Source organism: Carya illinoinensis, chromosome 13 (assembly GCF_018687715.1).
Source record: "Carya illinoinensis cultivar Pawnee chromosome 13, C.illinoinensisPawnee_v1, whole genome shotgun sequence".
NCBI lineage: Eukaryota > Viridiplantae > Streptophyta > Magnoliopsida > Fagales > Juglandaceae > Carya > Carya illinoinensis.
The window spans coordinates 28,799,902-28,816,620 of NC_056764.1; the positions used below are offsets into that span (position 1 = coordinate 28,799,902).

The window sequence follows — 16,719 nt, forward strand, 5'->3', positions numbered from 1 at the left end:
TGTTGGATGATTTAATTTGAAAGATACTTTCATATCCAACCATACATGAAAGAACAATTAATAGATTTTTTTTATAAGTAAAAATATTATATATATTAATAGAAGTAACTAAGTATATTGGACAGATACAAAAAAACACCTAACCTCATACTAAAGGACACCTAATGATCCAAAAAACCTGTAAAAAACTACCCAAAATACATCAATCCGGAATTGAAATGAAACATACCTCCCCAATCTCAATTCCTTGTTTCCCGTAAAGACTAATACTCTACCTAGAACTCCTATGAGAGCGTCTCCACAATACTCTCTCATTAGTCTTCCCTCAACTTGAGCTACCACCCTTAGCGTCATAGTTGATTGCTCAAGAAAAACGCTTTAACTCCCAGCTTTTTTGAAATTTAATTTGATTTCAAGTAAGTGGCTCGCCTCAATCACAATGATCGGTGCTTTAAATTGGTCTTCACATCCTCCATGTGAAATTCTCACAATATGCTGAATCTCTTTAACTTTGGGTAGAATCAAATCCAATGGTGAACCTGTTATATCGTTTATCGGTGGAGGAGAAACCATGGGAACAATATTATCCCCAGACATAATATCCAACTAAACTCCCGACTCTAGACATTCCTCCACGCAAGGCACCAACAACAAACCCATATTCAAATCCCATACCTTCTCAGCAACTTTATTGGTTCTATCCGATGGTAAGATCATGGACACCATAGGAGATTCTGGGTTGGCAACAAATTCCTTCACCTTTGACGACCTCGTATGTTTGACTTCTATGGATCTTACACCATTTTTCTTCAGCTGTGGCGTGAGAGCCATAGTTTCTTTGGGAAGAACATTGAACAAGGGTGTAATATTGACTATCGTTCTTTCTTGTGTTACATGTGATGAAGGGCATTCCATTACAGATGTCTCGATGCTGATACCCGACATAGAACCCACTTTAAATAACCCGAATTTCCTTTTGATCCACCACACTCTCTTGGATCTGGTTATAGGGACAGGGCTCAATCTGATTTTCCATTTTTCTTTATCTGAGTTGGATTCGGGCCTATCTTAATCTTGTTTCTTACGACTTTGTTGCCTCCAACAAAAAGCAAGTCTATTTTTTGAAAACAAAAAACTGATCGCTGCCTTCAACTCGACAAATTGGGTTTCCATCTCCCTTAATGAATTGTGCATCATAAGAAATTGGTTCTGAGCTTGCGTGATCTACAGTCCACTTTCACATTTTTCCTTACTTTGAGTCACCGAAACATGACTTGTTATAAACCAATTATATATATATATATATATGGAGGCCGAACGGGGATATCACGTGCATGCTTGGGACCCAACCCAAGTTTTGTCCTCATTTCCTTCATAATATGTGGGGGCCCTCATCCACACCAAGAGGGGGTTAGACATGGGTGGTGGGTGGGAGAGTAGGCAGGCAGCTTGCCACGCACCCGTAATTTTGGAAAGAAAAATAAAATTTGCAATGGTGGAGTGTCTAGTTCCTGCCTTGTCTTTTTTTAAAAAGTAAGTAAATCTATGATAAATATGAAAATTTTATTTTTTTAATAGTGATCCCTACTTTTTTTTTTAAATGAAGTATGAGAACACTACACACTCCAAGACTGTATACTCCAAAACTGTATATAGCATTACTCATCCTTTGACCCCATTTTTTAAAACTTGAAACACTGACATAAAAATATAATTGATTTTAGATGTTTATTTCTTAAAGGTATACAATATTTTTCTTTATTTAATTCTATATGTCTATTCGTTCAAGATGCAACAATTTAATTATTATTGTATATACATAAGAAGTTGGATAGATAGAGTGAATATATGATAAGTGTTAGGGGGTCTTTTCGTCAATGCCTAAAATCTATAATACTGCCTCAGGCCCATTACTTCGCCAGGCCCCATGAGCCCCAAGAATTCATTCCACAAGTCTGAGCCCTGAAAGGCCCCCCTCGACTCGGAGCAGGTCCTAGACTTGTGTGAGTCGAGCAGGCTCCCAACCCCTGCAAGTCGAGGATAATCATTAACATTAAGATGAGATATTATAGAAGGATGCGGGAAACCATGATCGGGGAAAAGGGAAAAGACGGCATCAAGTAATTCTACCAGAGACCCACGCTGCATTAAATGCAGTATGGCGGTGGAGGCTTCGGGGAGAGACGTCCCTCTATCCCAAAATACAGGGCATGACCCTCCTGACCTGAAAGACCAAGTATAAAGGTCGCCCAAAATTACAAGGTAAAAAGAGGACGAATTCAAGTCTGTTATCAATTATACACAACTGTTGTCTTCTTCATTAAAGCATTTTATTCTCTACTCTATACTAACTTTGGCATCGGAAGTTTCCCGAGTCACCTCTCTCCCACCTCAGGATCCGGCACGAGTGAAGACTTGCGCCGCTGAGTAACCTGGTCTAAGAGCGTACAAAACATGACGTTAACAATAAGGATAAGGATAGGCGGTGCATTGTATGCCACGTTGTTTGGGAATGAGAAATTTTTACTTTTTATAAGGTTTCAATAGGACTCAAATTATATCATTGACTAGTTCTTTTAGAGTATAGGTCATGTGGTTTAAAACTTCTATTGAAATGTTACAATAAGTGTTAAGGAGAGGTTCCTTCTGCTGTAGAACCAGTGGAAAAGAGAGATGGCATGAAATTTGGATTGTATCCCAAAGACGAGGAGGTGGTCCGTTTTGTCAAGTCATGACACTAGTTTTGCTATCATTGCAATGGATTCCATTTAGTTTCTTAGAAATCAAGTCATTCACCATCATCCTTGTCAATCTCCCATCCCCTTCACACAATCAGTGATCAAGATTTTCAAAGAACACCAACCCATGTGGAATACAAAGACCCAAATGAAAACAAACCTACCTGATTGGATCCCTCCCCCAGTAGGCAAACTTTCATTATCCTATGATCTAGCTTTAAGGAGCAATGGGTTTGCTGCAATTGTTATTTGTAGATCAGATTCATGAGGCATAATCTTTGCTGCTATCCAACATATAGATTCAATTAATCCAAACTTTGGAGAAGCCATGACAGCAAAACTGGCAATTGAAGAAGCAGTTCATCGACAATTAGCCAACATCATTATTGAAGGTGACAACCAAGTGGTTATATATGCTATAACAAGTCCTTCAACATCCCCCTAGCTGGTCCATCTTTAACATCCTCACTGGCATGTTAAGTTTACTGAATTCATTCCAAAACTAGTCTATCCAAAAAGGAAAATTCTATATGCAGTCATTTTTGCGGACTCCTTTGTGCACTCCAGTGATATGATTGGTTGTGTATTAAAAAAAAATTAATCTAACCAATCATATTAGTGGAGTGTGCAAAGAGTGCGCAAAAATGATTGTATGTAGCATTATTCATTCAAAAAAACTCATAGGCATCAAAATCAATGAGTGCATCACTTGGCGTAATAGACCGCAATAAACAATGTATTTACCTATATACCCATTAGATTACCTCAATCTTTATTAGACTTTTACGGTGGAAAAGACCCACCCAACTCTAGTATAGGCACTTTTAAGTATTAAACTGTAAAAGTACCATAATATTTCTATATGCTAGTTGCTGAGAAAAAAAATGGTGAACACTAGTATATGCACTACGTAAAACATTTGTGGTATTCCGGTCCACATGCTCCAGTTTTGCCAGGTCGTACACACATAACTTCGACCACTAGTTTACTGGACTCTAGGAATGCAACAGCACACACTCACAACTACATCGAAAAGTTTTTTTTGTTGAGTTTTGTTATATATAAGTAAAATCGTATATTAATTTACGTATATTCATTCATATTTAAAATTTAAATTATTACTGTTTTCAATAAAATTTAATTTTTAATCAATTACATTAGATTGGTGCACATATTAATGCGCAATTGTACTTATAACTAAATTTTTCCTTTTTTTGTTTCACACACTCTGACCAACATGCAACACTGAGATCATAAACTTTCTTTGTTCCATGTTAGTAGTTGTAACAAAATGCCCGGTTCAGTCATGCCCAAGCAACCATATATAGTACAAACATATCATGAGGAGAAATAATATTTACAGTCGTGGAGTGTATAAGGATCGCACAATCTTTTTGAAAAAAATAAATAAATATATGACTCATATAAAAAAAATTAATTTTTTAATAATGAATCATATTATTTTTCAAAACGATCTCACGATACTCACACAATCTACTACTATACATAACATTGCTCTTTCACCAAACTACAAAGATTATGGAGGTGTCCAATCACCGAGATCTCAATGCCTCTTCGTGATGTTGTTTTCGTAACAGTCAAATAAACCAGCTACACCATGGTGGTCGGAAATCTTCCATCTTGGAAACCATTCAGCCAGTGGCAATCAACCTCCAAACTATCAAATACATGCAAGGTAGCCTTTTATCTCTAAAGAGGCAAAATTACACCTAAAACTTCTGCCCATTTAAAAAGTTATTTTTATAATAACATAATTATTTTAGAAATAAAATATATTTTGAAAGCAATCAACTTTTTTAATTTTTTTCAAAAATTTTTTAGATTTTGAATTGTGAATCTTGTTTTTGGATTCTAAATTGTTTGGCCATTTGAATTTTTCATATCAAACATAAAATTCTTATCTCATCATTATAACTTTCTTAAATTTCCATATAAAATATAATAAATAATTTAAAATTTTTTTAACTTTTTTAAATTTTAAAATAATAATAATATTAAAATATAATATTTTAATATTTAATCTTAAAATTCAAAATTTTTATATGAGAATTCTCACTAGCCAAGCAGAATTTTATCAAAGATATTAATATCATATATTGCATGCGGTACATCGCAATTTTTTAGTAGTTCGAGGGGTAATCGTCAAAACTGATAATTAGAGGGGATGATTGTAATTTTCTGCAATTTTGATTAAAAAATAATAATAATAAAAGAGATTTAGAGGAAAATTGTAATTTAGTTTTTTTTGTTAAGAATTTATATTAAAATGACGTGGCGCCTAATCCTTTTGGCTGAAGCCTACAGGACGGCTGCGGAAGCATCTCGTTGCTGAATGAATCGCCATAGAACGAATTTTCGGTCACATGCCGTCTACTTTTCTGCAACTGTGCTGTTCTGCTATGGAAACCCTTGCTCCTAAGCTTCCATCTTTCAAGGTCCTAAACCCAAGCTCATCCTCTTCCTCCTCCTACTGCTCTACAACCCGGAGCTCCTCATCTCTCCGGGCCGGGTTACGCAGGCCTTTTTCTCTTTCCATATCGGCTTCAGCGGTCCGAGAAGGCGACCCGGCTGTCGGATCCGTTTCGCTTGGTCACGTCACTCGAACAGATTTCCCCATTCTCCACCAGGTACTCACGCGGATTCTTCGTCAATTTTATGCTCTGTTTGGTTGCTAAGGAAGTTCGAAATTTTATATTTTAAAAAAAGCTAATTGATCGAAATTTGGACTCTTATGGTTTTAATAGTTATTGGTTTCTTAGTTGACAAATAAAAAAGCTTTCTTTTACATCATTTCATGCCCTATTGTTTCTTTTTCTGTGTTGAAATAATGCTGTTTTCACTGTTTTCTTTGCACGTTGATGAACTTTCAGAACTATAATCACTTTGAGGCGCTATTAACTACATAACTCAATTGTATTTACTGGATAAAATGCCATTCGGATGGCTCTTTTTTATTACTCATCTTAACTCCTTACCGTATTCGGATTTAACAGATAATAGACTTCTTGCTTAGACTCCGTGCAGTTTCTATCTAGTTTTACATGACGTACAGAGTGAGAAGTCTTAACTTTATTCCTTTCCAGGAAGTCAATGGCTCAAAACTTGTCTACTTGGACAATGCTGCTACTTCTCAGAAGCCGACTGCTGTGTTGAAAGCTTTACAAAATTATTATGAAGCTTACAACTCAAATGTGCACCGTGGGATTCATTTTTTGAGGTACTTAATCATAATTTTCTATATACATAGAGGGTTTTTCAGAGAGCTGGAGTTTACATTTTCTTGTTTTTCTTTTGATTGATGTTATAAAGCCTTCAATGAGATTTTCCATCATGTGTTGATTCTCTTGGTAGTGTTTTCTCAATTTTCACTTCAATGTGATTTTATGTGTCCTGTTTTCATTTTTTTATTTCTGGGGTGGGGGGAGGGGGGATCTTTGTCGGTCCTATATGATACAAATTACTCACTGGATCTTCTGAATAAAGTTCAAAGGCAACAGATGCGTATGAGTTAGCTAGAAAGAAGGTGGCAGCTTTTATCAATGCATCGGAATCTACAGAGATTGTTTTCACGAGGAATGCTACTGAAGCCATCAATCTAGTAGCTTACTCTTGGGGCATGTCAACTTTAAAACCAGAAGATGAGGTTTATGCTTTTTCTCTCATATCTAGTTGCATACATTTTTTTTTTCATTTTCTATCGTACAGAAAAACGAACTTAACCTCATTTAACTTTCTATTCCATTTAGCTTGCCATAATATATGAATTCACAAGGTTTGCATCCAACCCTTATACAGTCCTTGTTAGAAAATTTAAGTGAGTTGGGTTGCAATAGTGGCACAAAACCACTGGAAGCAAATGCAATTCGTTTTGATAGGGTGACTATTGCATGGGACTTTAAGATTAAAGTTGGAAAATACAAGTATGGAAAGATTGAATATTGATGTGTTATTTTTCTGGCTGAAAAGTATGATTGAATTTGCAGGGTTTCAGGGGCAGACCTTTTGGGGCACTGTATTATGGATTTTATAGTCGGAGAAGTGTTGCTAAGATTTGGAAGTTCTGGGTTTGCAAATGGAATAATAGAAAGAAATAAGTTTAGAATGGAACTATGGTGAGAAAGGGCTAGAATTAGGGGCTGTTTTAGCTGCACTTAATGTTATGAAGTAGTTTTATTGTTGGGTTGTTTGGGAGCTTTGTGATTAGAAAATGGCTTCAGTTTATATCATTTGGGTTTCAGGAAAATTAGGTCTAGGTTTGACTGGAATTGGATGGAAAATTTCTAAAAACATTCAAGGGAAAAAAGAAGGAAGAAGAGGAAGAAAATTATGATTGCTATTAAATTGAAAGTATAATGTCAATATATAGAGGCTACTAATTTCTTTATCAATGGGACTTAGGCAGATAAAATTTGAACACTAATCCCAAACTATCAACTGGTATGCTTTGGAAGTAATATCTAAGAATTTAAGGAAAGCAATAATCGGACCCATAGACCAAAAATACAGAACCTATAATTTCACCTTTCGTTTCGATTAAATTAAAGGTATTATGTCAATAAATGAAGGCTACTAGCACTTAAAAAAAAAAAAAATGAAGCTACTAACTTCTTTACTTCTGATTGATCCTAGTCTCTATAAAATTTAAATACTAGATGCAAACTAAAGTACACACATCCAAACTGGACCCATGGACCAAAATTAGAGCCAATGTCTGGAAATCGTTTGGTTAAAGAAATGTCCCAACTTAAAAATAAAACTAAGTTTGTAACTTATATAAATGAATGTAAAAATGAGTTCTCAATAGTAACTGATTTATCTGAAGGAGGGTGCCAATTAGGCCTCACATTGAGTTTAATCCAGACATGTGGAACTTTTTTGGAGCTTATCGCTTGCCATATCCAATGTGTTTTGTGACTTCTTTGGCTTCATCAATTTTCTGCACTTGGTTACCACAATATTGTGTATCCAATGATTACTGTGAAATAAACAGTGATTGTAGGAACACATTGCTGTTTTAGTGCACAAAAGTTGCAAAAATTGTGGTTTTCATGGGATATAGTGGTTACCATTTTTTGCAAAAGAAGTACAAAGTTGCCTTCAAATATATGGAACAAAGGCCTTAGATTTTCATTATGTGAACAGATGCATAGAGCTTTTGTGGGCTGGAGGATAATTTCTTGGAGCTAGGCTAAAATTAGTCTTCTCATCTGAATGATAATCTCCACACTTTCATTGCCTTTGAATCATATGATGATCATTTATATTATTGAAGAACGACAATGTGTTTTATTTTGGTATCCAAGCTTGGAAGTAAAATCCCAATTTACTAGAAGTACCTCATTGCATTACAAAATTTTATTTAATGTAGCTATACCATTATTCTTCAGTTTTTTCTCTCCTTTGTTTTTTGGAAAAAAAAGTTAGGAAGTTGAAATAATTATCATTTCTCGTGTTTTACATCGTCAATATATTATTCTTGCAGGTAATCCTTACAATTGCTGAACATCACAGCGCCATTGTTCCTTGGCAACTTGTAGCTCAAAAGACTGGTGCTGTTTTAAAATTTGTGAATTTAGATGAAACTGAATCTCCCGATATAGAAAAGCTAAGACAAATGATTTCGAGGAAGACAAAAATTGTTGTTGTTCATCATGTCTCAAACGTGCTTGGTATAGTTCTGTCTTGAGCTTCTTCAATTTGATCCTTTATGCTTCCTAATTGAAAGTTGAATAGTGGCTCGTGCATGTCGGAGAAAGATGTTCAAGCTCATTGGATTTTTTCTGTTTTTAAAATCAAATAAATTTATATTCGTTATTCTGTAGCTTCTGTTCTTCCAATTGAAGAGATTGTGGTTTGGGCACATGATGTTGGGGCAAAAGTTCTTGTGGATGCTTGTCAGAGTGTTCCACATATGGCTGTCAATGTCCAGGATCTTGATGCTGACTTTCTTGTTGCTTCTTCTCACAAGGTCAGGGTACTGCCTTATATGCGAGTTCTTATCCTTATGGTCGAGTAGAATGAGTTTTAAGAAATAAACATTCTTCAGATGTGTGGGCCTACAGGCATGGGATTCTTATATGGTAAGAGAGAGCTCCTGTCGGCCATGCCTCCATTCCTAGGTAAGTTATTGGGAATTAAATATAAGGGCTTGTCTGTTCTGCTAGTTTAATTCGTATGATTTGAAGCTGATGCTAATACTGATCCTTTCCCTCTCTTTCTAGGTGGTGGAGAAATGATATCGGATGTATTTCTTGATCATTCCACTTATGCAGAACCTCCGTCCAGGTTAGTGAGCTTATTCATCTCTAGACCAAATTCATGTTTTTAAATGAATGTCTGCATCAAGTGCATTTGTGTTTAAGTTGGTGACCTTAATGGCAATCTAGATGTACAAGATCATACTCAGTTTCATGAAGACTAATTAAGCAGTTGACATGTATAGCTTGGAGTTTTCTGTGAAGTTGAGGTTTGCGATGAAATCCATTTGCATGGCAAATGTGAGTTAGTTGCCATAGAGTGGGATACAACAGAAATACTTTTAGAAGCATGAGGGATGATTATGAAGCCCGTGGATGGCATGTGGGGTCTGGAGACCCAGAAAATTTGAATTCCCCGCTTTTATCTGGGTTTTGTGTTTTGCATGTTGCCATTTGAAAAAACTTGTAGTTACTCTTACTACTTTCATCTATTCACTTTTCCTCTCTAATACTTTTTATAAGTACTTTTCCCCTCTTATATCTGCTGTGAGACATTATAGGTCATATAGATGTCTCCTTTGTCACGTCCATTAGTGAATCTCAAATTTGCCATTGCGAAAGTGATCATTTTGAAAGTATGATTTCTTTTGTACTTGTCAGAAAAAGGAGAGTAGGCTTTCTGTTTTAATTTCCCTTGGATTGTTTTAGGTTCTGCTTGGATTGTGTATTAATAACTCTGCAATATATTCAATCTATTTGGACATGGTAAGCATTTCTGTTTTAATTTCCCTTGGATTGTTTTAGGTTCTGCTTGGATTGTGTATTAATAACTCTGCAATATATTCAATCTATTTGGACATGGTAAGCAACCATTACCTTGCCATGGGTCCTATGAAGTGCCAAATGGTATTGGTGCCTTTTCAATCTCCATGTAGCTCCTTGATCTTGAGCCAGTTCAATTTCTAACTATGCAGTCATTACTTCATTGTCCAAGTAGATCTTTGATTTTTAGTCAAAAGAGCTGGTCACTAATATCATTGCATGCAAGCAAAGCATCTTAATCACAACCCTCACATTTTGTCAGACATCTTATTAGATTTCATTCTGTATGAAATGCTTCTATTCCTGCATCCTATTGATATAAGTGTCTTGGCCTTTTTATTCCAGGATAATTTATATTCACGTTCTCTTTTCTTGATTCTCTTTGTACTTTTTTTTTTTCCTTTAAACAACTTGAATGGCTTAATTAGGTTTTTGCCATTGTTAGACACTTTAGAACTAGTACCAATACTAAGTGAAATTTCAATTTCAAAATATTTGGAGTATGCTGTAATAAAGTTACTAGAAGTTGAATGCCCCGCACCCCTGGCACCTTCTTTTTTCTTTCCCTTGGGATGACTGTGTGTCAAAGTATGAATGCCATATTCTATAACGTTACCTGTCTTTGTGTATAATCTATTCTTTGACTGCATTAGATTTGAGGCTGGAACACCTGCAATTGGGGAAGCAATTGGATTAGGAGCAGCAATTGATTATTTATCAGGAATTGGCATGCAAAAGATACATGAATATGAGGTGAGTTGAACTTTTATGCCATATTTCTCTCTTATTTTAAGATTAGCAAATAGGAAGCAGAAATATGTCTGTACAATGTGTCTATAGATACTTTTGACAAGTGTACAATCTGAATGTATATACTTCCAATAATTATTGTTATTGTATTTATTTATTTATTTATTTATTTTTTTTTCAGTTGGAACTGGCTAAATATCTGTATGAGAACCTTCTTTCAGTCCCCAATATTCGCATCTATGGCCCAGTACCTTCAGGAAATACAAACCGTGCTGCTCTCTGCTCTTTCAATGTCGAGAACATTCACCCTACAGATATTGCAACTTTTCTTGACCAACAGGTATTGGAACTGGTGTAAACTTAGAAATAATGGTAGATTTGCAGTCTTCCATAAATGTCATTTGTCCTCAGCGTTTTTACTATGTAATTTTAAGTATAATAGCTTGTAGAAGCCTAAATGTTAAAATACTTTTAGACCAATTAATTTTTTTTTATAGAAGAAAATTATATTGGAATGAATCTAACGTATTTAATTTCAGCATGGAGTGGCTATCAGATCAGGTCACCATTGTGCTCAACCCCTTCATCGTTATTTAGGAGTCAATGCGAGCGCACGCGCTAGCCTCCACTTCTATAACACTAAAGAGGACGTCGACGATTTTGTCCGGGCACTCAACGACACAGTCAGCTTCTTCAATTCTTTCAAGTAGAGTTGATTGTTCTGCTCCCCGACCGGGTTTAGACTTTTATCTCAACTGTCCTGCTAATACAACTAAGATTTATAGGCGGGTCTTTTCCATTTTCTCCAGTTTTCCTAAGATTTTTCTTCTTAGTTCTGTTTCACCCTCATTTAGTATTGTATCTGCAGCCCGCACCCACGATGTAATCCTATTTTATGAGGGACCAAGGCATAAGATATTTGATGTCCCAATATAATACATGATTTATCTCTATGTCTATCGGAAAATGTCACCCTATTGTATGTGGGCTGTTATGAGATGTGGGGATTTTGCAAAAGAGAGTGCTTTTGGGATAGAACTATCGGTCTTGTAAATACAAAATGGTTAAATCGTTGGGATTGCTTTAGCCATCATAATTCCACATTCACAGTGAATGTAGAGGGATTATGATGCTAATTTACACTCTTATGTTGAAACCCACTTATGAATATTAGGACACATGAACAACTTATGAAAAGAAGTTTCAACTTCACCCTTTGACTTGCTTAACCTTCAATAAACAAATGGGCATGGCTTATTGGATTTCAATTTCTATTACCATTCAAGTCACCTCAACATTTCTAAATTCTAATACCCTATCCTCAATCCCACCACTTTATATTGGCCAGCTATATACCAACTTGGATTTTGATTATCTGTAGGGCTCTATTTGAATTTGAAAAGTGTTTCATCTTATCATTATCAATTTCTTAAATTTTTACGTAAAATATAATAAATAATTTAATTTTTTAAAATTTCAAAATAATAATAATAATATAAAAAAAATAATATTCTAATAATATTTTATTCAATTTTGTTTATCTAATATCATCTTATCTCACATTTAAATCTATACCGGCCTCTCATTTCAATGTATCTGATTCTCTCCTAATCTAAATCTTAAAATATTGATTCTTCGTTTATTTTTGTAACAAGATGAAATGTGATAAGATTAGTTGAGATAAAAATTAAAAATAAATTAAAATATTATTTGAATATATTTATTTAATATTATTTTTTATTTTAGAATTTGAAAAAGTTATATTGTTTATATTATTTTTAAGGAAATTTAAAAAAATTGTAGATGATATGAAAAGTTTTCTAAAATCGAAGTCTAAAATCAAGAAGACGAATGAAGGAATGTAATAAAATCACCTACCACTCTTTTTCCCACAACTCAACCAATGTCGGCACCCATGATCTCCATCTCCTCCTCCGATGTCATCGATTTTGTAGTGCACAAAGGGAACGGAGTAACGGGTCTGGCAGAGATCGGCCTCCAAATCGTTCCCGATCAGTACATCCAACCTCTGGAAGAAAGACTCGACCCAAGCAAAGTCGAGACCGACGAATCCATACCCATAATCGATGTCTCAAATTGGGATGATCCCGAGGTGGCAGAATCAATCTGCGATGCTGCTAGCAAGTGGGGCTTCTTCCAGATAATCAATCACGGGGTGCCCTTGGAGGTTCTTGAGGCCTTGAAGAATGCTGCTCGTACGTTCTTTGAGCTGCCAGTTGAGGAGAGGAAAAAGTATCTGAAAGAAAATTCGCCATCGAAAGTCGTGTGCTTGTCTACGAGCTTTAATCCTCAAGCCGAGAAGGTCCTAGAGTGGAAAGATTACCTTACACTCCTGTGGGTGTCTGAGAATGAGGCTTCTGCATTTTGGCCTCCTGCATGCAAGTTAGTCTCTGAGCTTTATTTCTAAATATGAAAATGGAATCTATATATCTACATGCACATATATAGGTTCATAAGCACTCGAAGCAGACACCCAAATGAAAGCACTCTCTGTTTTTCCCCTTTCGGGAAACGTGAAGACACAGATTTAATTATGTACTATAATCATCACGGTCCGGATGTTGTACTAACTGCTAGATAGCACCAATGTGTGGATGACAATGTGTAATGCCCCAATGGAAGGCCCAAACCACATGGCCTATACTTCAAAAGGACTAGTTAATGATATAATTGGAGCTCCATTGGAACCTTATAAAGAGCACAAACTTTTCCTTCCCAAGCAATGTGGGATCCCATACACCACCTACCCACATCCTTATCATATGGGGTATTACAATCTACCCCCTTAAATTCCCGAGCACAAACTTTACACTGTAACGCCCCAATGGAAGGGGGGTAGATTGGTTAAGGGGGTATTACACAATGAGATTGGTTATCTAGTTTGGCATCAATTTTCAAAGATAAGCTTTGAAACTGGCTGGAGCAGCTTCATACTTTCAAGAAAAAATAATTACCCTTTCTTTTCACAGTGAGAATTGATCCCAAATATGAAAGATAATGACTTAAATCAGGCTTTTTGCCAAAGACTTTAATGAATGAAGAATTTTTTTTTGGAAATGCATGGCTGTTCAAATCCGTTACTTTGATAGGAAGGTACGTAAAGTTTGACAAAAAAAGAAAGTTGTGTAAAAAGATTCCTTTCACTGAAATTGAATAGACTACGAGCACCCTCTATGGTTAATATATACAACTAATGCAGACAAAAAATAACCAACTCTAACAAACTTATTGACGTGTCTCTATGACAGATTTACATATATAAAAGAATAAAAGAATCTTCTAGAACAATTACTACTGGTTCTTTTAACACTACCCCTCAAGATGGACAATATATATTCAATAGTTTCATCTTGGAAATTAGAGCTTCAAATTGCTGCTGTCCCAAAGCCTTGGTAAAAACATCTGCCAGCTGCATATTGCTCTTGACGTGCAGTGTCTTGATCAGTCCAGCTTGAAGCTTCTCCCTTACTACATGACAGTCAATGTCAATGTGCTTTGTCCTCTCATGGAATACTGGGTTAGCAGCTATGTGTAAAGCTGCCTGGTTATCACAAAACAGTAGTGCAGGATGTGGATGAGTGACATGTAGATCTTTAAGCAATTGGACTAACGACATTAACTCACAAACTATTGATGCCATTGATCTATATTCAGCCTCTGCAGAACTTCTAGAAACAGTGGACTGTTTCTTGGATCTCCACGAAATCAGTGAATCCCCAAGAAAAATGCAAAAGCCAGTAACAGTTCTCCTTGTATCTACACACCCAGCCCAATCTGCATCTTCGAAACCCTTTAGATGTAGTTTTGACTTGGAGGATAAGAAAATTCCCTGTCCAGGAGTTCCTTTAATGTATTGCAACACCCTATTTGCTGCAGCAAGGTGTGTATGTCTAGGTTTATCCATAAATTGAGAAAGCACTTGAACTGCATATGAGATGTCTGGCCTCGTGACAGTAAGGTATATAAGTCTGCCTATCAACCTTCTGTATGTTGTAGGATCATCTAGCAAGTTACCTTCTGTTCTACTCAGTTTTAAATTCTGCTCCATGGGGAATTTCTGTATTTTACTCCCTAACATCCCAGTGTCTTCAAGAATTTCTAAGGCATATTTCCTTTGACTAAGAGTGATGCCATTTGCTGTCCTAGCTATCTCAATACCCAAGAAATACTTCAAAGGACCCAAATCTTTTAATTTGAACTTGCTGTCCAGAAACAACTTAAGTTCCTCAACTGCACTCACATCATTAGATGCTATTAAAATATCATCTACATACACAAGCAAAGCTACAAAAGATGATCCAGTGACTTTAATGAAGAGTGAGTAGTCTGCAGTAGACTGAGTGAAACCACGAGTAATGAGAGTTTTTGAGAATTTGCTAAACCACTGTCTCGAGGCTTGTTTTAAGCCATAAAGAGACTTAAGTAATTTACACACTTGCTGAGGCTCCCCCTGATTAGCAAATCCTGGAGGTAAGGTCATGTACACTTCCTCATGAAGCTCACCATGTAAAAAGGCATTGTTAACATCCAATTGGATGAGATGCCAATTAAAAATGGAGGCAAGAGCCAAAACTGTCCGAACAGTTACCATTTTGGCAACAGGTGAAAAAGTCTCATAGTAATCGAATCCCTCTTGTTGGGTATAACCCTTGGCCGCTAACCTGGCTCTAATACCATGACAAAAAAAGAAAGTTGTGTAAAAAGATTCCTTTCACTGAAATTGAATAGATTACAGAGCACCCTCTATGGTTAATATATACAACTAATGCAGACAAAAAATAACCAACTCTAACAAACTTATTGACATGTCTCTATGACAGATTTACATATATAAAAGAATAAAAGAATCTTCTAGAACAATTACTACTGGTTCTTTTAACAAAGTTCTCTATATTTTAAGGTTTTGTTAAGTGCTATAGTGTCAGCAAGAAGATCAAAGTCGTTGTTTACTAATGAGCACGCTTTGTTGATCAGATGCGCGAAACTTTAACTAGGAATATGTTTATTCTGTAACTTGATTTTAACCAGAATTTATCAGACTGAACAACTTGCAACTGGACCACTCAACTGCATAAACACCAGTGTTCTCGCACATTCATTGGTATTGTTATAATATGTGTTTATGTAGAGTTTCTACATGACTAATACACGTTTTCCATAGGGATCAAGCAATAGAATACATGAAGAAGGCTGAACTTGTGATCAGAAGGCTGTTAGAGGTACTATTGAAGAGACTTAACGTGAAAGAAATTGACAAAGCAAAAGAATACATGTTAATGGGTGAACTGAGGCTTAGCCTTAATTATTACCCGAGATGTCCAAACCCCGACCTCACGGCTGGAGTAGGTTGTCACTCTGACATATCGGCAATAACCGTCCTCCTTCAAGACGAGACTGGTGGGCTTTATGTGCGAGGAACTAAAGAGGATAGTTGGATCCATGTTCCCCCGGTTGAGGGAGCTCTTGTCATCAACATTGGGGATGTGCTGCAGATACTGAGCAATGACAAGTATAAGAGCATTGAGCACCGGGCATTTGCAAATAGAAACAAGAATAGAGTTTCCATCCCAATTTTTGTGAACCCAGGATCTGATGCCATTGTTGGACCTTTGCAGGAAGTTTTAGAAAGCGGACAGAAACCAATATACAAGCAAGTTGTCTTCTTAGATTACTTCAAACATTTCTTCAGTAAAGGTCACGATGGAAAGAAAACCATGGAATTTGCCAAAATATGACATGTACAATTTCTATTGCACTAAATTGAATACATGCAGGCAGTATTGTCTTCTTAGATTGATTAAAGTTTATTGTCTGCATTTTTTCTTGTTTGACTCGAAGAAAAAATACATGCATTCAGACAAGAAGTAGCTAGATGCCTATGCAATCCCCTCATTGAACAGCAGGAATGGTAGAAACAATCTATGCGCATCCATTATTCTTTTGGAAATAGAAGCCAATTCTTCACAATAGGGAACACTACAGATTGATACCCTCTGAACCTTCGGACTCAGTTTCAGGACTTCAATTGTAAAATTCAGTACTCTTACTGGTGGAACACATCAAGCAATATCAAATAATGGTGAAACTTCATTTTGGCATTATGCTACACCTTACATACAGAAGCTCACTTTCGGTTGTTCTGTTTCAGCGATAGAAAGAGATTATCACCA

At 36.0% G+C, this 16,719-nt stretch overlaps 2 protein-coding genes across 2 annotated transcripts; both read left to right on the plus strand.

Annotated features, from left to right (window-relative positions):
- The first annotated feature begins 5,048 nt into the window (after positions 1-5,048).
- On the plus strand, positions 5,049-11,487 carry LOC122291222 (cysteine desulfurase 1, chloroplastic). Its single transcript, XM_043098868.1, has 10 exons — positions 5,049-5,386; positions 5,843-5,976; positions 6,243-6,402; positions 8,242-8,428; positions 8,582-8,727; positions 8,806-8,878; positions 8,981-9,044; positions 10,432-10,531; positions 10,710-10,868; positions 11,068-11,487. Exons 1-10 carry the CDS (start codon positions 5,123-5,125, stop codon positions 11,236-11,238), a joined length of 1,458 nt encoding a protein of 485 aa, XP_042954802.1. The 5' UTR covers positions 5,049-5,122; the 3' UTR covers positions 11,239-11,487.
- Positions 11,488-12,360: 873 nt separating this feature from the next.
- LOC122292889 (feruloyl CoA ortho-hydroxylase F6H1-3-like) lies at positions 12,361-16,351 on the plus strand. The gene is made up of 2 exons (XM_043101435.1): positions 12,361-12,931; positions 15,711-16,351. The coding sequence occupies exons 1-2, from the start codon at positions 12,432-12,434 to the stop codon at positions 16,282-16,284; spliced, it is 1,074 nt and encodes a 357-aa protein (XP_042957369.1). The 5' UTR covers positions 12,361-12,431; the 3' UTR covers positions 16,285-16,351.
- The last annotated feature ends 368 nt before the right edge of the window (positions 16,352-16,719 follow it).